We start from the raw sequence: 26338 nt of genomic DNA, 5'->3' as shown, positions 1-26338 counted from the left end.
TACCCACTGCTGATGGATGCATAATATAAAAACAGTTTCTTGGGTTGAGGAGCAGCGATTGGCGGATCTCCCCTGTAGTGCTTCCTAGGATACTGGGGGAATGCGTGTTGGAGATGCAGGTTCCAGGGCAGTCACACACACCGCCCGGAAGTCTGAATGATGCCTTCTTGATACAGGAGAGCCAGCCATCAGCGTAGCCGCTATTCAGGGTTCCGGGCCCTTGGCCGTGACGGCGTGCGCGTGCGTGCGTGCGTGCGTGGGCGCGCGTGCGCGGCGCCACCGTCTGTGGGTTGGCTGGTTGTTTTGCAAGCGGGAGGGGCCGTGCGCGCTCTCTGTCTTCGGCCTCTGTCCCCCCCACCCCCCCTTTCCCCGGTCTGGCTCTCTCCTTCGGAAAGATGTCGGACACGGCAGTAGCTGACACTCGGCGCCTTAACTCGAAGCCGCAGGACCTCACCGACGCTTACGGGCCTCCGAGTAACTTCCTGGAGATCGACATCTTTAATCCACAGACGGTGGGCGTGGGCCGCGCGCGCTTCACCACCTATGAGGTTCGCATGCGGGTGAGTCACGGGGTGAGGGAGACGGCTGAGGGAGGACCGGGCGGCTGGGCGGGAAGGGCGGGGGAGGGGAGGGGGAAGACTGCCATAGGGAAGGCTAACGGTGGAGGAAACACTTGAGGGGTCATTTGGGGGTTAGGGGCTTAGTAGGTTTGCTGAGAGGTCTGCACACAAGGTTGTGGCCTGAGGATGCAGAAAACTCCTGAGGGGGGACTCCTGGCCCGATGACCAGCCTCAGGGAAAACAAGTACCCAGGAGCAAGAAGAAAGCATGACTGGAGACGGTGGGGGTGGAGAAGATTAGAGTGAGGAATTCCAGGAAGTAGGAATCAGAACTGTAGCAACAGAAGGAGAGAAGGAAGAGTGGAAGAGGGCTGGGGGATGGAAAGCCAAAGCGATATGCGGCGGGGTCCCAAAAGGAGGTTGTGGGAAGTCAGTCTGAGGTAGGGGATCAGGAAGGCCCAACTTCCTCCTAATGAGGTCACCGTGGATGAGCAGTTCTGCTCAGTTGTGTCCGACTCTTTGCGACCCCATGGACTGTAGCACACCAGGCTTCCCTGCCCATCACCAACTTCCAGAGCTTGCTCAAACTCACGTCGAGTCGGTGATGCCATCCAACAATCTCATCCTTTGTTGTGGATGATGGGGTTGAGCAAAGCCTGAGTTAAAGGAAAAAGAGACTACAGGAAAGGGAGACAGTGGACTTGGTGGAGCAGAAATAAGAAGGGGAGGCTCCTTGAGTGCTTCCCAGGCTTGTGTAGAATTAACATCAGAAAGAGAGAAGTGTTCAGTGCTTGTTTTCTCAGGTACTACATGCTCACTGGAAAACCTGACCTTGTAACTCGGATTGGTGGATTGTTAGTCGCTGCCCTCATCTTTTGCTGACCCTTTAGATTTGAAGTATCCAGAATGTTTATTTCAGTATTTACTGGCTCTCATTTGGGTTTTCTGTATATGAATGGTCATTTGCCCTTTCTGCCCTAGATGAACCTTTTGGACTCATTATATTAGTCCTTGGTCTGTAGTTAGCTTTAATATATGACATTTAAGTACTGCCCTAGGAGTGGCTTCTTCCAGTGTGCACTACAGAGGACTTTATTCTCTAGTTCTTAGTCCACCATGCAAGGATGGAATGTGCAGAGTACATGGTTTGCAGGTTCTTTGCCCCCACTGAAGTGGTTACAGGCAAAAAGGTTGAGAGCCATTTCCTAATTTTCCTTATGTTTTCTTCTCAGACTAGAGGGCCAGAATATTCTCTATGGACAGCATGCTGCTCAAACAGCATTTGAAGACCTAAAAGAGTGTATGTGCTTTTATTTTTGAATGAATGAATTGAATGAGAGAGTATGCTGTCCCAACTGAACTTTGAAATCTAACTGAGAAGCGATGATCTCCAGATTCCAAGTTTGGCAAAGTCCAAACTGAAGAAAGAAATGCGAATAGCAGAAAATGAGAAAAACTCATCTATATAAGAATTATATGAAATCATCTCTTTGGGGAAGAGTGGATGTTAGATCCCTCAAAATATGATAAAAGCTGGGAACTGTTAATGTTAGAGAACTTAATTACCTAAGGAGGACTGGGCATAACTTGTTCAGTGTAAGAACTCTCTGCTGTGGGGTTTTGGAAACATTGTCTTGATGTATTACCCAAGAGCTGTGGGGATTATGAATGGAACTGTTTGCTACTCTACTTCTAATAACAAGAACTGTTCATCTAGTGTCTGTTGTGTGTCAGGCACTGAACTAGGATTTAATTTCTAAATCCTTACAAAACACCATTTTACAGATAGGAAACTAAGGAGGAATGCAATATAAGTAATTTGCCTGAGTACACATAGCTAATAAGTGGCAGTGTTGGGATTTGAACCCAGATCTGTCTGACTTCGAAGCCCATAATACTCTTTCCACTACACTGTAGTGTCTTTGGCAGTGTTTAGTTGCAAAACTTTAGTGTGCAAGTTTTTTTTTCCCTACTAAGCTTTTCATCAGGCCTTTCCACAATTACTAATTGTATGGTAATGATAGGATTGATGGCAGTTCCTAATTCTGTGGGTTTGAGTTAACTTGTATTTTTGTTAATTTGTATGGCTATATAGACTTTTAATATTTTGTTGAGCTCTGAGGGGAAATTGATGAAATCATTTGGTTTTAAATTGCTAATTTAAGTGACTGGTCATGGTAGGTATTATAGGGAGTATGAGGCTCAGAGAATGGGCTTTGGGAGTTGGGCATTGTATATGGTAGAAGCAGATGGCACTGACTTTTTTTATTTGTATAATAATAGCTCAGGGAAGGAATATCTACCCCCCCTTAACCCCGCAAGAAATGAGTCTGGAGAGGTGTTCTGGTGACTTCACATGATATGTATGGGACTTTTCAAATGTCATTTATCCTTTGGACTTGAACTTTGCTTCTTTCTTTCCTTTCCCTTGATTTTGTTTTGATCAGAGCCAAAGGACTGTGTATCCTGTTCTACACAATCCTGTCTCCCTCATACAGTTTGTAGGTTGGAGCTGAGAGAGTATCCTAGTACATAGTAGCCCCTTCCTTAGATGGCTAGGTGCTGAGATGAAAGGCCATTATTGTCACCATCCTATGGGGGTAGGGAAAGAATACCATTTTTGTAAGTCAAAGGAGGAAGTCCACAAAATGACAGTGGGTGGTTTTACTGTGTCTTGGAAGAATCTGCTCAGCACTTTTTTCCTTACATCTTTCTGTTGGCCTACTAGTTAAGGTTCTACTGTTTGGGGATCACAGTATTTGTAATGAAGTCTGGTGGAAACCTAGAATCTCAAGATACTGAATGGCTTTTTTTCTTGAATGATTGTTTTTACTCCCAGCTTTATTGAGATATAATTGACAGATAGCATTGTGTGTTGTTGTTGTTCAGTTGCTCAGTCGTGTCTGACTCTCTGCGACCTCATGGACTACAGCATGCCAGGCTTCCCTGTCCTTCACCATCTCCCCGAGCTTGCTCAAATTCTGTCCATTGAGTCAGTGATAACATTGTGTTGGTTTAAAGTATAGAATATGATGATTTGATACATATATATATATTTGTGTGCAGGATTCTGAGAGTGTTCTCTATAATGGCTTGTTTTGAATAGTTAATACATTCACATGGTACAAAATTCAAAAGGTACAAAAATGATATACTATATATATTGAAAAAAATCTGTGTACCCATGTGGACCCATGTGATTTAAAATTGTGTTGTTCAAGGGTAAGCTGTACTGTAACAATGAGGTCTCCCTCTCCTGCCTTCGGGAGGTTCCTCTTTCTGAAGAAACTACTGCTTCCATTAATAAGATACTACTTTACACATTTCTCACTCCACTTCAATCCACTGCCATTCCTGGGATGTTGATCCTGAGTAGAGTTGTAACTGATGTAAGTTGGCCAGTTATTTGGCTTTATTATTTGATTCTGTATACCTAGATCCTAGAAAGACAGTATCCAGACTTGAGGACTACAGAATGTAACATAGCAAGGAATGTGTGAAGCTCCAGCATAGTGCCAATGCCCTTTTCCTGCTCTGAGTTAGTTGTGGAGAAAGTAGAAAAACTAGCTCCTTTTATTTCCATCTACTGATTTGAATTGACTGGTAGGAAGTATAGTCAGTATTAATACATTTGTTTGGCTATTTCTGTTTAGAACCTATAGATAGGAGTGAAGATCAGGGCTTTTTGTTTGTCGGAGGTTCATGTTGCCAATGGAGCCTTGGGAAAATTCTCAGTGATTAAAATGTGGGAATCAGCTGATGTATATCAGGGAGCGAACTATGGAAAACCAACTTAATGTAATTGCTATTTCTGCTGCACTTTATGGATAAGGGGAGGGTAAACAGATACATAGTTCACTGTTAATCGATTGAGTATTTATTGAATAACTTGCATAATCTGCATTTAGGGAGATGCAGCAGTAGTCATGGCTCTTGATTTCAATGAAATTATAATTTACTTTGGTAACAAGACTAACATAATGCATATTATGTGTGTCAGGCAATACCAAAGTCTTATGTGTCCTAAGGGTTCAGACGAGGAGACCAATAAATTAAGCCAGTGTTGTCAGGACAGATTTCCTGGGTGAAGTGGGGCTTGATCTGGGACTTTGAGAATGGAAAGGATTTGGACAGGAAAAGCAAAGGAAAGCATACTTTGAAGGTGCTTATCTCTTGTTTTTTTACAAGGACTGTAAATTCACTTTTCAGTTGAAAATGTAATACATGCACATGATAAACTCAAGTTGTACAGTGAAAAATGTGACGTACCCATTCCAGTTGTCTAGTTTTAGTCTCCAAAGTCAGTCACTATTATCAGTGTCTTTTCATAAATGTTTTAATTCATAAATATAAATATATACATATATACATATCCCTTTTAAAAACACAGACTATATATACTGTTCTGTGCCTTGATTTTAACGCTTGATATCTTTCTGTATTGGGACATATGTATCTTTCTCATTCTTTTCATAGTTGTATTCCACTCTGCAAGTGTACCATAATTTATTTAATCAATTATCTATTGATGGACATTTATTATTATTATAAATGAGAAAATCCAGTGAAAACCTTTGTATACACATATTTATGTATAACTTCAAGTCTATTTGTGGGATAAATTCTAAGCAGCATGGGACTTCTGATCACCACCTCTGACAAGGCTGGATGTGGTGAGGATTGGTATTCACCCAGTGGTGTTTCGAAAGGGTTATAGGAGCATGGTCCTTAGGAGCTGTTTCTTTCTTAAGACATGTTCAAGTGGTTGTGACAGGTGGCCGTCACAGGCTGAGTGTTACTTACCATCTCTCTTCTCTCATTCTTTCTTCCTTGTAGACAAACCTACCTATCTTCAAGCTGAAGGAGTCCTGTGTACGACGGCGCTACAGTGACTTTGAATGGCTAAAAAATGAGCTGGAGCGAGATAGTAAGGTATGGCCCTGTTCCCTGTGTGACCCTTGAGAGAGGAGATCTCCATAGGTTTATAAAATCCTGAAGGCAATAGGGAGGGTGAACGTACTCTATCGACCAAATCCCAGTATGTTGGATCTGAGTGATACCCTTTGAGACCTGAAAGTGGGAAGTTCAGGAGAAATTGTAAAGAAAAATTATTACTTGACTCAGTGGATAGAAAAATCATACAACTTAATTCCTGTAGGTGCTAAAAATGGAAAGTTGAGCTAAATTCTTGGATGGTAGTGGACTGTTAAAGAGAGTGAAGAATATTTGAAGTTTTCCTTTCTTTTGAGATGGTAAACCTGTCCTCCTGCAGAAACAGAGTTGGATTAATTTTTGACCTGAGCCATCCTGACTGTTCCTTTTTTAAAAACTATTTATTTTAATTGGAGGCTACTTACTTTACAATATTGTGGTGGTTTTTGCCATACATTGACATGAATCAGCCGCAGGTGTATGTGTGTCCCCCATCCCAAGCCCCCCTCCCACCTCCCTCCCCATCCCATCCCTTTGGGTTGTCCCAGTGTACCAGCTTTGAGTGTCCTGTTTCATGCATTGAACTTGGACTGGTCATCTATTTCACATATGTTAGAATACATGTTTCAATGCTATTCTCTCAAATTAGAGTCCCATAGAGTCCAAAAGTCTATTCTTTATATCTGTCTCTTTTGTTGTCTCGCATATAGGGTCTTTGTTACCATCTTTCTAAATTCCATATATATGCATTAATATATGGTATTGGTGTTTTTCTTTGTGACTTATTTCACTCTGTATAATAGGCTCCAGTTTCATTCACCTCATTAGAGCAGATTCAAATGCATTCTTTTTAATAGCTGAGTAATATTCCATTGTGTATATGTACCACAACTTTCTTATCCATTCGTCTGTCTATGGACATCTAGGCTGCTTCCATGTCCTAGCTATTGTAAAGAGCACTGCAATGAACATTGGAGTACATGTGTCTCTTTTATTTCTGGTTTCCTCAGTGTGTATGCCCAGTAGTAGGATTTCTGGGTTGTATGGCAGTTCTATTTCCAGTTTTTTAAGGAATCTCCACACTCTTCTCCATAGTGGCTGTACTAGTTTGCATTCCCACCAACAGTGTAAGAGGGTTCCCTTTTCTCCACACCCCTAACTGTTCTTATGATCTCAGTCTTGCAAGTTGCTGAACTATGGCATAGGATGGACCCTATTCCTAATAGGAAATGAAATGTACAGTGCATTACCACCAATATTTTTGCGTCTTCCTACAGATTGTAGTACCACCACTCCCTGGGAAAGCCTTGAAGCGGCAGCTCCCTTTCCGAGGAGACGAAGGGATCTTTGAGGAGTCCTTTATTGAAGAAAGGAGGCAGGGCCTGGAACAGTTTATTAACAAGTAAGCCAAGTTCCTGGGGGTTCCTTTTGCTACTTTTGCCATCTTAGTCTTTTTCTGTATGTTTCATCTCCCTGCCGTTTTGTAATGGGTAATATGATGTGGTGCTGATTGTGTGCTGGGGTCACTGGACAGTAAAACTCCATTCATTTGAGCAGAATTCTGATACTGTGCCCCAGGGCCTGAAGAAGCCCTGCATGTTGGATGTGTCTAGGAATTTGCCCCTCCCTTACCTCTCCATCCACTTCCGCTCTGCAGTATTACGGTTGAAATGGTGCCCTGCTGCTGTCCTTTACTTGCTTGAACCTCAGGGTTTCTTTACCCTTCTTCCTCTGTCCGCATCCACAGCCCTGCCCCTCTGTGAATTCTCTCTGGTCCCCAAAACTACTGATAACCATCTTGGTCTCTTTATAGAATTGCTGGGCACCCACTGGCTCAGAACGAACGCTGCCTACACATGTTCCTGCAGGAGGAGGCAATTGACAGGAACTACGTCCCTGGGAAGGTGCGCCAGTAGGAGCCCCTCTCACCACTTGCCCTCTACTTTCCTGCTGAAATGACATTGGTTTTTACACTAAGCCTCTCTCTCTCTCTGATCTGAAGTTGTCTGTCCATCCCCTGGCCTGATAGACTCTGGCATTGTGTTCCTTGGTACCTGACTATACCATGGGCACTCTACTAGGATCCTCTTCTCTGAGGAGAGGTGGGAAACCACAGGCAGATGCCCTTTGCTTGGGATTGGGGGGGTGGGTGGGGGTATTGGACTGGAAGGCAATTTCTTGGGCATTTTACCCATACCAGAAGGCCAACCTTAGGGGCGTGGGTCTTGTGTTGGTGGGGCACTTGGATACATACTGATGCTGCAAGTCCAGGGGATTTTTCTTACTCTTAGGTTTAACCAGGAACGCTGAGCAGGGAAAGACCCTGCCTTTCCTACCTGCATGAACTTTTTTCTTTGGGGAAGGTGGCAGAGACCCCGAAGCTTTCATTTTCTCTAGGCCTTTTCCCAGTTTTCGCAAGAGTTTCTTTTGTTATACTTTTTCTCTCCCTTGTTGCTTTTCATGGCAGTAATTCTAGGGTCTAAGCAGTCTGTTTATGGAGCAAGGTGTGTGGGTTTTTTGGGCCCATCATCATGGCTGCTTCAGAGTCAGAAGAAAGCCATAGGACAGTCAGGGAGATCCTGTTGCCTAGCCCTTCCTTTGTGGCTCCCCACTCTGGCTGCCTGTTTCTTGCTCACCAGCAGGTGAGTCAGTATGGGCTGGGCCAGCAGTTCTCTCTCCCCAAGCCCTCACTACTTTTATGGGTTAGCTTTGCAGGTTTGGTGGCTTGAGGGCCGGGGGAAACTCACCACTGCCAGGTAACTCCCTGAAGGGTGGGAGTAGATCATTTTCTAGGTACCTCCCAGTGGTAGGGAAGGACATCACCACTCTCTTCCTTCCATTCTCCCTCCCCCCCATCCTATTTAGTGCTGCCACAAGGTAGAAACACATGAAAAAACCACATAGTCTGACTTCTCCTAAGCACTTTGAGCTGTTGAATGGGGCTTAGGGGCAAGAGTTGTCACTGCCCTCCCCAGCTTGGTCACAGGGTTATTGAACTGCCTGCACTTGTTTCCCATGGAACCCCAGCATTCTCCCCAGAAGCTGAGCTAGGGTTAGCAGCTGGGCATAGATTTCCTAAATCTTAGAGTCTGAAGCAGCTTCTTGAGGCTGGCAGCTTTCCTGGGCTTCTATCTGGGAGGTGGTGGTTTGTTTGCTGGAGCCCAATGTCTATCCCAAGCGGTGGGATGGGAGCAGGTTAACTCTGGTGTCAGGTCAAAAGTGGGGTCTCTTTGCTTAGACTTCCTGTCATGGAAGGGTTGGAGTTCTTTATATAGGGTCTTGGGGAAAAGGATTACTGATTCTGACAAGACCCTGAACAGAAAGGTTAAGGATTGGATTTTAACATGGGGTTTAAGTCCATCTATATGTTGAAGTTCCCTGAGACAGACCAGCTCTCCGGCTACCGGGCCTGAGCAGCCTCTAGAGAGATGCTCTGCTCCCTTTCCCACCTTTCCAGTGTTGGTGTTGTTGCTGCCTTTTTCATCTGTATCCTCTGTTACTTTTGTTTTTAAAGATTCCTTCTTTCATTGTGCACAAGTGCTGAGAGCCTGAGGTCCCATTTCTGCTGTGTATATATCCTGACTCGGGGCTTTCGTTCAGCAAAATGTTCATTCTTCTGTCAGACAATGTCATATTCAACTCTGTTCATATTAAACCACTGTGAAGCAAGCCTCTGTTTTCCTGTTTAAGTTGTAAATTTAGTACTTTTTAGTTTCTAGAATATTCTGGGTATTGTGCAGAATTATATTAACATGGTCAATGTCCTAAAGTGATAAGTAATTTTTACATTTAAATTTTTAAAAAGCAGAATCCAAGCTACCTGTAACAGTATTTACCTGTCCTTTTTGCAACTTTCAATTGACTTTGTCACAGAGGTAATGCATCTGCTTGGAGGAAGTAGCCACAGGGCTCAATAACTGTGGTTTGGGTCAGATTTAGCAAATTTGGTTTTTAAGCTTGTAGGTTTGTGCTAATTTGGGCAAAGTATATTTATAGTATGTGTGTGTATGTATATGCAAATGCTATATGTGTACATAAACGTGTGCATATGCTCATCCTCCAACACACCCACACACGCCCTACAAACACTTTTTTTCATAGGCTTTTTGCCTCAATTGAGATGTTTTCCTTTCAAATAAATTTGATGTAGGCAGAAAGGTGAGTGAACTCTGAGAATTTTTGATGAGTGGATAGTTTCACTTGACCAGTGGGTTCTCAAATGGCTTCATGCACAAAGTGGGTTTTGGGAAAGGTTTGGAATGAGAGGTTAGTTAGGAATCTTGGCATTTGGCAAGTCAAAGCTACTTTTAATCATGTAGTTGAGCATGAAAAGAAGGTATAGAAAGTGATGTCATTAAAACATTATGAATTAAGATGACTTAACAGTGATATTTGAGTCCAGGTAGAAAAGTGGGGACTGAATTGAAGAAGTTAAAGAGATTTGGGAATTAGATTCCTAAAGATAACTGAGGGAATAGGGAAGAATAGCTATTTCTATGAGATGAGAAAAAGGAAGAGTAATAAGAGAAATGCAGCCTTCATAGGCAGCAGTATTGGAGAATGAATACAGAATAACCAGAAAAAGCAGCTATAAAAATATTAACAAAATTTTGACAGATAACGATATGTTACAAGTACTAATCAATAGCTGCCTGTGCACCCAGCCTTATGCTAAAAGTTGGACTGTGATGGGGTGGGTGCTCAAGGTACAAATAAAATAATTACATTCTCTTTCTTCATAGACTTTATACTTTTTATACTTTAGTTTGGGAGATATCTCAATAAGACAAAAAATGCTAGAGACAAATTAAGAGGTCCAGATATATCTAGTTATTTGTCCTAACTTTTTTTTTTTTTAATGTTAGTCAGGTAAATTATTTCTTTGGATTCAAATGTAAGTGGATTCTGAAAGAACCCCAAATCCAAGCCCACGATCAGTGAGGAGAAGCATACTTTTTGTAAGAAATTCAAGTTTATGCATGCATCTAGGTATTTACTACTAATTAATCCTCTTTTTCCATAGCACAGAAGCAACTCAACTTTTCACTGGGAGCTGGGCGACAGAGGCTAACAAAAATTTTTGAGTATAGTAGCTATACCCAAGGGAAGTCTAAATCGTCACATTCCAAAGATGGCTTAGCTACCCTTTGAACCTTTCTTTGAGATGAGTTGAGCTAGTATAGGGTGGGAGAGATGAACAGCATTCAGGCTTCTTTGGAGTTTTTGTTTGATGAGGTGTCCTAGGTAAGGCATTTCCATCTTCAAACACATGCTGTAATAATTTAAGTAAAATTACTCTTTTGCTTTGGAAATGCAGACTAACTGCTGACTGAAATAGATATTTCTTCCTATCTTTGAGGATTGTTGAGTCGTCTTCTCAGACACAATAACAGTTCTAAGTTTTCCTTACTTCACTCATTTTTAACCCTTTTATCTTTATTATTCTGAAGTCTCTCCAAGGTCCTCATATGTCCCCAAGTCATAGAATCTAAAACTGGATACCACTTTAATTATAGCCTGAAGTTTAGGTGGTTGTTAGTCCATCTATATATCACAGTATTCAAGTTTACTTTAAAAATACAAACACTCTGTGACTAATTTAGCTTGTGGTTCTCTGCCACTCCCTTCCCGACCACCCACCATCCCTCATTCTTTTTATCTTTTTTACATTATCAAAAAAATTGTTCCCTATTTTACTTTTATTTTCTCTCTCCCTCCTGTCTGTCTGTCTGTCTACCCTTCTGAGAACATAAAAGTCATTCCTTATAAAAGAGACAAACGGGTAATTATTAACATTATACAGAATAAAGGAGTTTTAAAATCACAGCAGGCTTCTTTTAAATATGTACTTCTGTGGTGGTTTTAAGTGTTTGTATATAGATCAACAACTACTTAATATAGAGAAACTGAAGGTAAAGGATTAAGAGGCACTGCAAATTGAAGAAAAATCAAATTGGATAAAATGGTAGTTAGATTCACAGAAATTTATGCATTACTTTTCAAGAAAATGTTATTTCTTATCCAGTAATTTCTTTTGTCCAAATACAGTCAATTTTGATCATCTGTGCTAGTGGAGGGATATTATTAAATATTTTGTTATGCATTTTTGTCCTAAAATTTAAATACAGAGATATCTAATATTCATAAGACTTAAAAATATTCCCTAATATGTCATCAAAATAAAGACCCAGGAAGATCTGAAAAGTAGTAGAAAGAGTACTAAACCTGGAAGAGAAGCCTGGGTTCAGAGCTGGCTATGCTATTAGATGACTATAGCTCCTTAAGCAAATTGCATCACCACTCTGGGCCTGTTTTCTCAGCTATAAAGTTTTTCAACCCTTGTTTCTTAAGGAGTTGAGAAACCCTGGAGGTGATGCTATCAAAAAAGGTGAAAGCACAGTTTTCCCTCTGTGATGTGGTTTGCTATGGTGCAGTTAGGTTTTCTCTCCCAGAAATGAATGACTCTTCACTTACCCTGATTCGATTTTCTTTGCACATATTCCTGTTGTGTCATGAGTACCCCATTGAATCTCAGTGGTGATTTGATTTACAGTTGCCATAATTTTATCATAAGTCTTCTAGCCAAAATTTTTATTATTTAAAAACAATTTTATTTTTTGCCAAGTGACATGAGGGATCTTAGTTCCCTGACCAGGGATCAAGCTGCATCCCTTGCAGTAGAAGGGGGGACCCTTAACCACTGGACCACCAGGAAGACCCTAGCCAAAATTTTAAAATGAAATAATCACCTCATAACTATATGTAGTTATTCTTATTTAAAATATATAAATTATAACTTTGATTACAAAAGTGCCAATTTTGTTAAAATGTTTTATTGTGATGAAACTTCAAAAGTAGTTAATGCTAGTTGCCAAAGTTCAAACAAAACATAAATATGTAGAAAGTGAGATTTCTCCTTATTCCCTAACCCTATTTCCATTCCTCAGGAATAACCTAATTTGGTATGGGTCTTCCTAGGCATTTTTCTATGCACAAATGCATGTATATGAATACATACATACATTCATACACACGTAAACACCATTGAATACTCACATGCTTGTATATAGTTATTTGAAAACAAAATGGGATATTTTATGAAGTATTTTGCAACTTTATTTTGTAATATTGTGTGAACTTCCTCTCATTAGTACGTGGAAATTTACCTCATTTTTTTAAAAATGGTGACATAACATTTTACAGTGTAGTTGTATCAACATTTAATGATTCACTTATTGGTGGAAATCATCTACTATTATAAGTAATGCTGCATGTAACCTTGTGTGTTTTAAGTGTTTCTGTAGGATAGATTTTGAGAGAAGGAATTCCTGGGTGAAAGGATGTGTGCATTTTACATTTTGTTAGGTACTACTAAGCTACCTTCTTAAAGAGTGCAGTTTAGTTTCCCACTTACAGAAAATGAGAATTTCTGTAACTTTACAAAAGTGGAGAAATCCTGTTTCCCTCCAAAACGTTTCTTTGCCAAAAGTGGAAAAAAATTCATAATTATCCATACTATTTGGTGAAAGTGGTGTTTCTTAGTTTTAATTTGCATTTCCTGGCACATTTATTTGTAATGATACCACTGTCAGGTTTTTAAAAATTCCCCCATACTTTTCATTTTAGTTGTTCTATAAGCAGTATCTATTGCTGCTAATTGAGCATCCCTACACTTATTATTATAGAAAAACCCATATCTCAATTAAAGGTCCAGGATTGTCCTAACCTTCTTCCCACCTCAATTTGGAGGAAAATGAAACTACTAGCCTAGTGGCAAAGCAGCATATCTGAGGCGCTCTCATGACGACCAATATTTTTCTCAGGTTGGCACTACTTGAGGCCAATCCCAGAACAGGACTGATAGCCCAACCACAGGCTCATCTGACCTCAGGGCTAATCTCTTTAGAAACTCAGGGAAATATCACTTTGCCTTTTGTACCACGATCCCTCCAGCTTTGATCTCCTTTTCGGTTATTTAGATTACAGGTAGGGACGGGACAAGGACAGTGACGTAGATCGAGCTGGTGAACTGAAATAAGAGGCCGACTTGCCAGGCCTCCGCTCTTCTGGTTGGCTATCCACACGTCAGAAATGAGCAAACTTAATTGGTCCTATGCAACGGGAAGCACATGCTCTCTTCTGATTGGCTTCTTAATCGAGGGGTGGGCCATAGGGATTACAGCTGGTTGGCTGGGATGGAAGACCAATGGGGACCTTGTGGCACTGGTTTCGAAAGCCTAACCTGCCTCAGGGCACCTGGAAGAGTCGGCGGGATACCTCGGAGCTCGTTTGGCTTGTTCGGTAACTTCCTGCATCCCGCAACCTAGCTACCCTCTAACCATCCCCCAACCCCGTCACCCCAGGTCCACGCTTTGGCGTCTCAGAGTGTCTCCGGATGTGCCGCCGCGACACTGCCTGTAGTCTCCTTGCCTAGCACTTAAGAGGGGCCGTGCCTTAACCTGCAGGGCTCCTTCCACCACCGCTGGTCCCGAGCTCTTCCTCTGATGGGGCCCGGGGAGTGGGGGTGGGGGACCCGGACGGGGACCACAGAGAGAGGTGAAGCCGGAAGCGGGAAGGGCTGGGCTCTGCGGCCGTGAAGGCCTCCTTTGAATTAAATACAAATACTGAAGGCCTCCTTTGAATTAAATACCAAGAAGGAAGCAGAGGGTGCCTGACTCAGAAATTTCTCCATCCAGGTGGTCAAAACCGTTTGAGCCAACCATACCCTCCGTTGCCTGATTTCACTGCTTGCTTTTTCCTAGACTCATCAGCTCCAGAACGACTGCAGCAAATACATTGGCCATCTCAGCCTGGACTCAGAGCCAGTGCCCTTTCTTTCTCAGTGTCAGTGGACCTGACCTTGTTGCTTTATTCCTTTCCCCCAATTATTTTTAATTACACTAGTACATTCTCCTCGGCGGGTGGCGGGGGGGGGGGGAATCCCTCAAAACATTACAGAAAAATGGTGCTAAACTACACGTTGGCCATTACCCACAATCCTAGTCCTCTTACCCTTCCCAAAGTTAGCCACTATCAACTGTTTTGTATGTATCCTTGTAGTCTTCCAACTCTCTTTAAAAGACAATGTGTTGTGTCCATTTGTACAAAAAGTATACCATACTGTACATATCCTGAAAGTTTTTTGTTCAGTGTTTTGGAAGCATTTTAATTTCACTAATATCAAGATTTACTTCATTTTAAAAAATGTGTCATAGTATGCCACAGAATTGGAGAAGGAAATGGCAATCTACTCCAGTATTCTTGCTTGGAAAATTCCATGGACAGAGGAGCTTGGTGGGCTGCAGTCCATGGGGTTGCAAGGAGTTGGACAGGACTGAGCAGCTGACCATACACACACATGCCATAGAACGGCTGTTAAATGGTTTATTTAACCATTCCTTATTGATAAACAATTAGATTTTACCTTTTTTTGGGGGGGGGCGGCTTTTACAAGGAGCCCTGCTATGAACATTTCCTGACTTGACATTTTTGTCAGAGTTTCTCTAGGAAAGTGGTTTTCAAACTTTTTAATGTCAGGACCCTCCACACTCCTAAGAGAATTTGTTTATGTGGGCTTATATCTATCACTATTCAATGTATTAGAAATTACAAAGTGACAATTTAAAAATAGTCATTAAAAATAACAGCAATAAGCTAATTACATGTTAAATGATATTTGTAGATAAAAAATTACTTTTGCAAAGCCAAAAAAGAACAGTAAAATTGTGCTACATTTTTGAAAGTCTCTTAAATAGGATAAATAGGAAACATCTGGATTCTAATATCTGCTTCTGTATTTGATCTACTATGATGTTTTTTTTTTTTTAATTTTTTTATTAGTTGGAGGCTAATTGCTTCACAACATTTCAGTGGGTTTTGTCATACATTGATATGAATCAGCCATAGATTTACTCTTATTCCCCATCCCGATCCCCCCTCCCATCTCCCTCTCCACCCGATTCCTCTGGGTCTTCCCAGTGCACCAGGCCGGAGCACTTGTCTCATGCATCCCACCTGGGCTGGTGATCTGTTTCACCATAGATAGTATACATGCTGTTCTTTTGAAACATCCCACCCTCACCTTCTCCCACAGAGTTCAAAAGTCTGTTCTGTATTTCTGTGTCTCTTTTTCTGTTTTGCATATAGGGTTATCGTTACCATCTTTCTAAATTCCATATATATGTGTTAGTATGCTGTAATGTTCTTTATCTTTCTGGCTTACTTCACTCTGTATAAGGGGCTCCAGCTTCATCCATCTCATTAGGACTGGTTCAAATGAATTCTTTTTGACGGCTGAGTAAAATTCCATGGTGTATATGTACCACAGCTTCCTTATCCATTCATCTGCTGATGGGCATCTAGGTTGCTTCCATGTCCTGGCTATTATAAACAGTGCTGCGATGAACATTGGGGTGCATGTGTCTCTTTCAGATCTGGTTTCCTCAGTGTGTATGCCCAGAAGTGGTATTGCTGGGTCATATGGCAGTTCTATTTCCAGTTTTTTTACTATGATGTTTTGGTTGAAGTATATCACACAGGTGTAATTAGAAAAATGAGCAGTATTTTAATAGCCTTTTCAAATAATTGTGTATATTGTTTAATATTACATCAATCTTTAACAAGTGCTAGTTTCTTAAAGATTACTTTTTAAAAGGTTACTTTTAATGTGGATTTTGAAACTGTATCAGTCAACTTTTCATATTTTGTTACGTTAAAATCCATTAGTCTACCTTGTACTTTAATAGATCTTTTACTGGGTGCATGATTTTATAACATGTATTGGCAGTTTGGAAAATGTTGTTTTCACTGTTACACAGATCTTTCAAATGTTGACACAGTTCATTATACAGTGTCAAAAAAGTCACATTAATATCACCACTGCTCTCATCAGAAGTCTTTTAAGTATTGAAAAGCTGCCAAACCTATCTATGGTGGAGGTGTAAGTTTTCAAAAATTCTATTTTTTGCTCGAAAGCTCAGATTCTAAGAAAAAAAAAAAGCTCAGATTCTTTCAGTTTTTCTTGAAGCAACAGGCTCATTTTGTCCATTTCAAGAAAACACCTGCCAAGAACCCAAGTCTGAATATCCATATCTGTCAGTTGTTATTTCAAGAAAAATGGTGTTTCATTTTAAAAGTGGCTAGTTCAGCTCACAACTCAGTTTCACAAGTACTTTTCCTTGGCACAACCCAACTTGAGTATGCAACAGAAATACTTTATCTGTACTTCCTGTTTTGTTATACAAAATATTAAACCAACAGTGGAGATGTAATAACTTTTACTGCTTCATCAAGGACATTCTTAAGTGTGTGGTGGTAAAAAAATAGTGACTACTAGTACAGTTTGGTCCCACTGCCTTTTACCCACCTTTGCTTTTTCTTTTTCTCCCACATTTGCTTTTGCACCATCAGTGCAAATGTCAGCACAGTAAAAAAGGCAAACACGTCTTAATACTTTATTTATTTATAGCTGCACTGGGTCTTCATTGCTGTGCACAAACTTTCTCTAGTTGCAGCTAGCAGGGGCTACTCTTGTTGCAGTGAGTGGGAGCTACTCTAGTTGCGATTTGTGGGCTTCTCATTGCAGTGACTTCTTTTGTTGTGGAGCACAGGCTTTAGAGTATATTGGCTTCAGTGGCTGCAGTGCATGGTTAGTTGTGGTGGCACATGCTTAGTTGCTTTACAGCATGTAGAGTCTTCCTGGACCAGAGATCGAACCTGTGTCCCCTGCATTGGCAGGCAGATTCTTAACCACTGGACCACCAAGGAAGCTGTCTTAATACTTTTATGAAAAGTTTTGAATCTCACAGACCCTCCAAAATGATCTTGGGGGTTTCTAGGGATCTGTGGACCACCTTTTGAGAACATCTGAGCATCTACTCTAGGATATGTACCTAGGAGTGGTATCATAAACTATATGCATTTATAATCTTAGTAGATATTGTCATACTTTGGCCACCTGATGTGAAGAGCTGACTCATTTGAAAAGACCCTGCTGCTGGGAAAGATTGAGGGCAGGAGGAGAAGGGGACAACAGAGGATGAGATAGTTGGATGGCATCACCGACTCAGTGGACATGGGTTTGGGTGGACTCCGGGAATTGGTGATGGACAGGGAGGCCTGGCATGCAGCGGTTCATGGGGTCACAAAGAGTTGGACACGACTGAGCGACTGAACTGACTGAACTGACTGAGATATTGTCAAATGCTCCTCCAACATGGCTGTATTAACTTATGCTCTCCCCAGCAGGGTGCAAGAGGTATTATTTCTTTTTACTGTTCCCAACACTGAATATTAACAAACTTTACATTTTGCCAATATGAAAATAGAATCTCATTGTTTATTTTTAGTACTCTGATTAAGAAGGAAGTTGAACATCCATTTGTTGGCCATTCATATTTTTCCTGTGATGTGCCTGCTCATATTCTGTACCTGTATTTCTATATTGTTTGTCTTTTTCTTATCCAGTATAAATAAAGAAAAATATTAGTCCTGTATTTTATATATATTGCAAATATTTTCTCTCAGTCTCTTGCCTTTTAACTTTATGGTACCTTTTATTGAGTAGAAGTTTTAAATTTCAAGGTCAGATTTATCTTTTCTTTTTGGCTTTTGATTTTTGTTTTTGTTTAATAAGGTCTTCCATATGCCAAGGTCATAAACATTTCTCTTTGTTTTCTAATACTTGTATAGGGATTTCTTTCTGTGTATTTGATTACATCTTTGATACTGCTAGGATTTATTTTTGTGGATGGCCTGAGTGACATATTTTTTTGTTCTTTGTTTTCAAAAGGTCTGTCTGTCTTGGAATACAGCAGAGAATAAAGGGAACTTAGGATTGTGATTCTCCAGGGTTCCTCAATTGATTTCTTGTCCATGATGTTTACTGACCTTAGTAGTTGGCTGCATTCAATGGGACACCTGATGAGGGGGCCATTTCCTGTAAAGAAGGATCCCATTCAGAGCTCAGTATCCCCACACCCAGGTTTCATCAGTTAATCAATAGGAACTTCCTATATGGCACTAGTTCTTTCCTGGCCTCCACCCTCATGATGGGAGGAAGTAGCCTATAGGTGAGCTAACATCTTCCTAGAGAAATCCTCATCTAGGATGAAGGGAAGGGAAGAAGCAGCCCAGTTTCAGGTATTTTCTGGAGGGTGGGAGTGGGAGAGTCACCAAGCCCAGGGGCCTCCAACCTCTGGGCTGCTGACTGGTTCCTCCTGTCAGATCGGTGGAGGCATTAGATTAGAAATAAGAGTGAATGAGTGAGTGAAAGTCACTCAGTTGTGTCTGACTCTTTGCGACTCCATGGACTATACAGTCCATGGAATTCTCTAGGCCAGAATACTGGAGTGGGTAGCCTTTCACTTCTCCAGGGGATCTTCCCAACCCAGGGATTGAACCCAGGTCTCCTGCATTGCAGGCGGATCCTTTACCAGCCGAGCCACAAGGGAAGCCCAAGATTAGAATAAAGTGCACAATAAAGGTAATGCTTGAATCATCCTGAAACCATGCCCCCACTTCCTGGTGCGTGGAAAAATTGTCTTCCATGAAAGCAGTCCCTGGTGCCAAAAAGGTTGGGGACTTCTGACAGACCATCCAGGCAAACAGCCCTTAAGGCAAGACAGAAGAAAAATCACCAGATGGTCTGTCAACTTACTCTGGAGAAGAGGTTCCTTGAGTTCTTTCTTGTCATGATTAGAAGGTCCTAAGAGGTTTCTTTGGGTGAGCCATCTTTTCCCTAGGATTCAGTTTATTCTTCTTTTTTTCCTTTTAAAGTAAGCATATTAGTTTCCTGTTGCCGTTGTAACAAATTATCACAAACTCAATGACCTAAACAGATTTGTTGTCTTACAGCTCTAGAGGTCAGAAGTACAAACTCACAGGGCTAAAATCAACATGTTGGCAGGGCCATGTCCCTTCTGGTGACTTTCCAGGAGAATCTGTTCCTTTTCTTTTCCAGCTTCTAGGGGCTGTCTGTATTCCTTGGCTCATGGTTCCCTTTCATCTTCAAAGCCAGCAGTCTCCACTTCAACTTCTACTTATGTCTTTACATCTCCTTTTCTGACTCTCCTGCCTCCTCCTTTCACTTATGAGGACCCTTATGATTATGTAGAGGCCACCAGAATAATCTCCCTAACTTTAACTTAAATCACTGAAATCTTTAAAAATTTTTAGAATTAATTAATTTATTTTAATTGGAGGATAATTTCTTTACAATGTTGTGGTGGTTGTTGCCATACATTGACATGAATTACCTACGGGTGCACATGTGTCTCCCCATCGTGAACCCCCTTTCATCTCCCTCCCTACTGCATCCCTCTGGGTTGTCCCAGAGCACCAGCTTTGAGTGCCCTGCGTCATGGATTGAACTTGCACTGGTCATCTGTTTCACATATTGTAATATACATGTTTCAATGCTATTCTCTCAAATCATCCCACTCTTGCCTTCTCCCACATAGTCCAAAAGTCTGTGCTTTACATCTGTGTTGCTTTTGCTGCCTTGCATATAGGATCGTTACTACTATCTTTCTAAATTCCATATATATGTATTAATATACTGTATTGGTGTTTCTCTTTCTGACTTACTTCGCTGTATATAATAGGCTCCAATTTCATCCACCTCATTAGAACTGACTCAAATGTGTTCTTTTTATAGCTGAGTAATATTCCATTGTGTATATCTACCACAACTTTCTTATCCATTCGTCTGCTGATGGACATCTAGGTTGCTTCCGTGTCTTAGCTGTTGTAAACAGAATCACTGAAATCGTTAACTTAATCACATCATCAAAGTCTCTTTTTCTTTTGCAAAGTCTCTCTTGCCATGTAAGGTAAAATATTCACAGGTTTTGGGGATTAAGACAGAGCCATCTTTGGCTATTTAGCCTACCACAGTGGTTTACTTCAGCAGAAAGCTATGCTTATTCATTTGATATTGATTCATAATGGGGAGAGAAGTATCTTTTAGGCTTGCAGGATTATATGCAACAGAATTTAATGTTGTTCAGTTGCTCAGTCATGTCTGACTCTTTGCAACCCCATGGACTACAGCACACCAGGCTTCCCTGTCCTTCACCATCTCCCAGAGCTTGCTCAAACTTATGTCCATTGAGTCAGTGATGTCATCCAACTATCTCATCCTCTGTTGTCCCCTTCTCCTTTTGCCTTCAATCTTTTCCAGCATCAGGGCCTCTTCACATCAGGTGGCCAAAGTATTGGAGCTTCAGCTTCACAGCATCAGTCCTTCCAATGAATATTTAAGGTTGATTTCCTTTAGGACTGACTGGTTTGATCTCCTTGCTGTCCAAGGGACTCTCAAGAGTCTTCAGCACCTCAGTTTGAAGGCTTCAATTCTTTGGCACTCAGTCTTTTTTATTGTCCAGCTCTCACATCCATACATGACTACTGGAAAAACCATAGCTTTGACTATAAAACCTTTGTAGGCAAAGTGATGTCTCTGCTTTTTAATATGCTGTCTAGGTTTGTCATAGCTTTTCTTCCAAGGAGCAAGCATCTTTTAATTTCATGGCTGCAGTCACCATCCACGGTGAATTTGAAGCCTAAGAAAATAAAGTCTGTCACTGTTTCCATTGTTTCCCCATCTATTTGCCATGAAGTGATGGGACCAGATGCAATGATCTTAGTTTTTTGAATGTTGAGTTTTAAGCCAGCTTTTCACACTCTTCTTTCACCTTCATCAAGAGGCTCTTTAATTCTTCACTTTCTGCTATAAGTATGTGTCATCCAAATATCTGAGGTTATTGATATTTCTCCCAGCAATTCTCTGGGCTACCAATGGCTTACCTAATGCCTTCTGCTTTTCAGACCACCTCTGCCTACTGTCCAGCTTTGGGATGGAAGTCATGGCCCCATGATGGGCTCCCAGGGGAAGAGCACCACTTTTCCAGAAGAGCTTACCAGATCAGAGACTGTGGAAGTATTCCATGCTTCTGGAAACTTAGATCCAAGAAACTTTCGTCCCTTCCCCGCCTTTCTTGTTCCCTTTTTCCCACGGTTAGATTTTCTCCAGGCCTGTCTACATTCTCTGCCTGTGGTCCCTGCCCCGCCCCAACCTCTTCCTAATCCTGTGCCTCATAATTTCTTGGTGGCCCTGGGAGAGGCAGAAGGGGGATTCCCCCTTCCTTCTATGTATCCAGCACTCCCCATTGATTTTTAATTACCAGGGTTGCAGGAGCCATTGATCTCATTGGTTATATATTTTTCAGGCCATTTCTTGGTGGTGCCTTCTGACCCAACCTTCTCCCTGCCTGAGACCTGTGGACCCAGCCCTCTTGCAGACACACACATGTGAGACGTGTGTCATGTCTGCATCCTCTCGGGGTGGAACTGCTCTGTGCGGTCATGCCTGTCTCTGACTATCCTGCTTTCCACACTGGGGCTGTTGACCTTGGGGCCAGTGGAGGGTGTGACCAGGTCCTTTTATCCTCTGTGTTTCATTAGGCATTCATCTGGCCAACCAGGGGATCCTCTTCATCCGGGCTCTGGAACAAGTGGTTGCCACAGCCTGGAGCAGCAGACTAAGGGTTGCATTTGCTGTTTTAGCAGCCTCTGAGCTTCCTGCCCAGAGCTCCCCACAGGCCTGCGTGTTTCCCCTAGGACTTGTCCCTTTCTCCAGGCTGCCGTGTCGGGGGGTCAGTGGGCAGAGATAGTGGTTTGAGGTTCAGAGCTCTTTAAGGTTGAGGAGAAAGAGCTGTCAGGAAACTCTTGTCTCACTGGAGGACTGGGGTGAAGGTGGGAATCCCAGCGGAGGGAGAGCAGGCAGCGGCCTCAGCTAGGACTCAAGACTTCAGGGACTTACTCCCTTTCCTCACACACCTCAGCTGCAACTCTCTGCTCCTCTCCTCCCACTGCTTTTTACTTTTTGCTACGTCCCCCTTTCCCTTGCCATTTTTTGCCCCTAGAAAAGTCTGATATTTAGCTCAGGCCAAACCTTCTTATAGAAAGGCAGCCTTGGGCAAAAGTGGCCTGAGACCTGGAGGTGGCAGTGCTTGAGGGTTTGCTCCAGCTGGCAAGGCCTCGACTGCTTATTGCCTCTGCTTTCCCTCGCCTGGTATGGCAGGGCACTCTGGCCCATTCAGGGGGCTCCCTTGCCCACACGAGTCACCTGCAGGCTTTAATCTTTCATTGCTGGATTTGGCGTGGGGTGTTCCTGGCTGGCTCCTCCTCACACCTCCCATCATTCAGAGTAGCTGTTGACCCTGCAGATGTGGCCCCCAGAATGGGACTGGAGGACATAGCTGAGAGGCTAAAGTTAGGGACAGTTAGCTGAGGTTCACGTTTTCTCCTTTTTCCTTTTTTTTTTTTTTTTTGAGAGCCAAAAACCCAGCTTGAATTCTGCTGCTGTATTCATGGTTATAAGCTTTCCATGCCTAGGTTCTGGGAAATTTATCTATGCATGTATATTTTTAAACATTGTTTCCTGGGTACTGGGCATGTGCCTGTCTGAGCCCCAGGCCCATCTGTCCACACCCCACCATCCACTCTGTTTGTCTCTTCCTTGGTTCCTAGAGCCTAGAACTAGAGCCCATCATCAGCTGTTCTCTTCTGCCAGGAAATGTAGTTTAAAAATGGCTAAAAATGATAGAGGGCGGGAGCTTGATAGATAGAATCTTTTCCTTGTTTTCTTATTTGTTTCTGTTTTGGAAATGAAAGGGGGATTTAAATGGTCATTTGAATTCTCTTTTCTAAATAAAGGTTTACCTTCCCCCCCCAAAAAAAATTTGATTCTAGCTTGATTTCATCTTGTGCTTCATCCAGCCTGGCATTTCTCATGATATACTCTGCATGGAATTTAAATAAGCAGGGTGACAATATACAGCCTTGATGTACTCCTTTCCCAATTTTGAACCAGTCTGTTGTTCCATGTCTGGTTCTAACTGTTGCTTCTTGACCTGCATACATGTTTCTCAGAAGGCTGGTAAGGAGATCTGGTATTTCCATCTCTTTAAGAATTGTCCACAGTTTGTTGTGATCTACACAGTCAAAGACTTTAGCATAGTTAATGAAGCAGAAGTAGATGCTTTTCTGGAATTCTCTAGCTTTTTCTATGATCCAACAGATGTTGGCAGTTTGATAATCTTTCCATAATAATTTCCCAATCATATCCTATCTGCCTTTGGTTGGATTATAGAGGGAATAGGAGGTAGAAGGGAGAAGCTCACAAAAGAAGCTGAGGAATGGGAAGAGACATAGAAAGAAAAGCCAGAGGGTGAGGTGTCATGAAAACCAAGGGAATAGAGTATTGTTGGCAGGAAAAAAGGAAGGAGTACATTTAATACTGTATTAAATGCTGCTGAGAGACCAAAGTAAGATGAGGACTGAAAGGCATCTGTGAGATTTAGTGACCTTTGCAATGGCAATTTCTGTGGAGTGATGGGAAGTGGGAAGAACATTGAGTACATAACTCATTTAAGAATTTTCAGGGACTTGCCCAATGGTCCAGTGGTTAAGACTCCACTCCTTCACTGCAGGTGGCACGATTCCATCCCTGGTCAGGAAACTTAAGATCATGCATGCCATATGGTATGGCCAAAATTTCATTAAAATTAATAAAGTTTTAAAAATTATATAAAAAGAATTTTCAATTTTTTTATTTTATAAATTTTTTATTAGAGTATAGTTGATTTACCATATCATGTAAGTTTCAGGTATATAGCACAGCCACTCAGTTATACGTATATGTGTGTGTTAGTTGCTCAGTCGTGTCTGACTGTTTACGATCCCATGGATTGGGGCCCACCAGGCTCCTCTGACCATGGGATTTTCCAGGCAAGAATACTGGAGTGGGTTGCTATTCCCTTCTCCAGGGGATCTTTCTGACCCAGGGATCAAACCCAGGTCTCCCGCCTTGCAGGCAGACTCTACCATCTGAGCTACTAGAGAAGACATACATATATACAAACATATTCTTTTTTAGATTCCTTTCCTTTATAGGTTATTGCATAATGTTGAATATAGTTCCCTGTGCTGTATAGTAGGTCCTTGTTGGTTGTTAAAAATTATTGTTAATGTCTCCATTTTTTTGTCATTATAAGAAATTGAACACACAATATGATGTTGTGCCATGTTCTTTCAGGCCATTTCACTCATACAGTTTGAAGTTAATATTTAATAGCTGTATGTTTTGTATGGCTTGTGCATGCAGATATTCTAATTGTTGAGTTCCATATATTAATTTTTTAGTTTCTTGTTTGTTTACTTATTTCTGGCTTCATTTATCTTCTTTTACTATTTATGCACTATTGCCCTGCATTTAAATCTGAAATTAAATCAAGAAAACACAGCTACCACCATAAAATCACTGGTACCACTATGTAATGTCTGTATTGTTTTGTAATGACATGAGAAAATTCTTTGTATATAAGAAGTGTGTCTATCCATTATCAGTCACATGTGGATCACATTTGTATATTTGAGTATTTGAAAAATACATAGAACTCGCAAGCTTTTGAGCCTAGAAATTTTATTTTAAGCTTTTATGTATAATTTATGTCTGTTTCCTCACAGTCTCATCCATTTTAAGTGTAACAGTTCTCCTGAATTTCTCAGCAGATCTTTTCCTAAGATGAAGCTAGGATCTAACATTGTACTTCATTAGCACATGCCCTTTCTCACTTTAATATCATCGGGAGTCCCTATTATCTGAACACAAGGGGGTATACATCAGTGTCAGTCTTGAAATTTGAAATGTTTTGTTGAAATGTCAACTCTGTTTGCGTAGACCTTAGCCATGCTTTTTACACCCTCAGTTTTCAGAGGAAAGAGGTAAACCATTTAGCAGTTCTGCCAACTTCTCCCTGTTGTTCTGCCAATAAGAACTCTTTGACCTATACTTTTCTTTTCAACTTACAAATCAATTTTGTTTCTCTTAAGTCACTTTCTTATTTCGCTCCTTCAATTTACTATAAATTCTTCTTTGTGACCATTATCCCCCCCATAGACTTTTCCTATTAGTAATATTGAAGAAAGTGGTGTCTTATGTATTTATTTCTCTAATCTGATACTGTTTTTGATACTCTTTTTTTTGGTAACTTGATGAACAATACTACTTTGCCATGGTTATTTATAAGTAGTAATAAATATGTAAATGTTATTTTAAAAAATTCTTTTAGGAATATTATGAGTCCAAAAACTTCCTGAGCACTTCCTGTCCTCCCTCCCCACATTGTTCCATGCACGTAAATAAAGCTAGAAGATATTTGATGTATAGAGGCAACATTGTGTAGTTGTTATAAAATGAACTTGGCATCATGCATTTTCCTTCATCCTGCCAGTTAAAGTCCTCTTTAAAACTCTTTTTTAATCAGTAAATTGTGGAAAAGTATCAGTTCAGTTCAGTTCAGTCCCTCAGTCATGTCCGACTGTTTGTGATCTCATGGACTGCAGCATGCCAGGCCTCCCTGTCCATCACCAACTGCCGGCACTTGATCAAACTCGTGTCCATTGAGTCAGTGATGCCATCCAACCATTTTATCCCCTGTCCTCCCCTTTTCCTACCTTCAATCTTTCCCAGCATCAGGGTCTTTTTCAATGAGTCAGTTCTTCACATCAGGTGGCCAAAGTATTGGAGTTTCAGCTTCAGCATCAGTCCTCTCAATGAATATTCAGGATCAATTTCCTTTAGGATTGACTGGTTTGATCTCCTTGCAGTCCAAGGGACTCTCAAGAGTCTTCTCCAACACCGCAGTTCAAAAACATCAATTCTTCATCGCTCAGCCTTCTTTATGGTCCAACTCTCATATCCATACATGACTACTGGAAAAAACCATAGCTTTGAATATGTGGACCTTTATCAGCAAAGTGATGTCTCTGCTTTTTTTTTTTTTT

General features: G+C 41.4%; 1 protein-coding gene across 5 annotated transcripts in view; it reads left to right on the top strand.

Moving 5' to 3' along the window:
* Window positions 1-303: 303 nt before the first annotated feature.
* Window positions 304-26338, top strand: part of SNX12 (sorting nexin 12) — an 84925-nt gene continuing 58890 nt past the window's right edge. For 3 of the 5 annotated variants that reach the window (XR_006267440.1, XR_006267441.1, XM_043458283.1), the window contains exons 1-4: window positions 304-560; window positions 5396-5491; window positions 6769-6893; window positions 7305-7395. Coding sequence is in view for 3 of the 5 variants with exons in the window: in XM_043458283.1 (XP_043314218.1) it covers window positions 396-560; window positions 5396-5491; window positions 6769-6893; window positions 7305-7395 (477 nt within the window). In the remaining 2 variants the exon portion in view is untranslated. Of the gene's footprint in view, window positions 561-5395; window positions 5492-6768; window positions 6894-7304; window positions 7396-14253; window positions 14447-21316; window positions 23260-26338 lie in introns of those variants that run through there. The other 2 variants (XM_043458281.1, XM_043458282.1) reach the window with 2 other exon arrangements.

The sequence above is a fragment of the Cervus canadensis genome, chromosome X (genome assembly GCF_019320065.1).
Source record: "Cervus canadensis isolate Bull #8, Minnesota chromosome X, ASM1932006v1, whole genome shotgun sequence".
Lineage (NCBI taxonomy): Eukaryota > Metazoa > Chordata > Mammalia > Artiodactyla > Cervidae > Cervus > Cervus canadensis.
The sequence above is the reverse complement of the archived record's forward strand: the minus strand, read 5'-3'. Positions and strand labels throughout refer to the sequence as shown.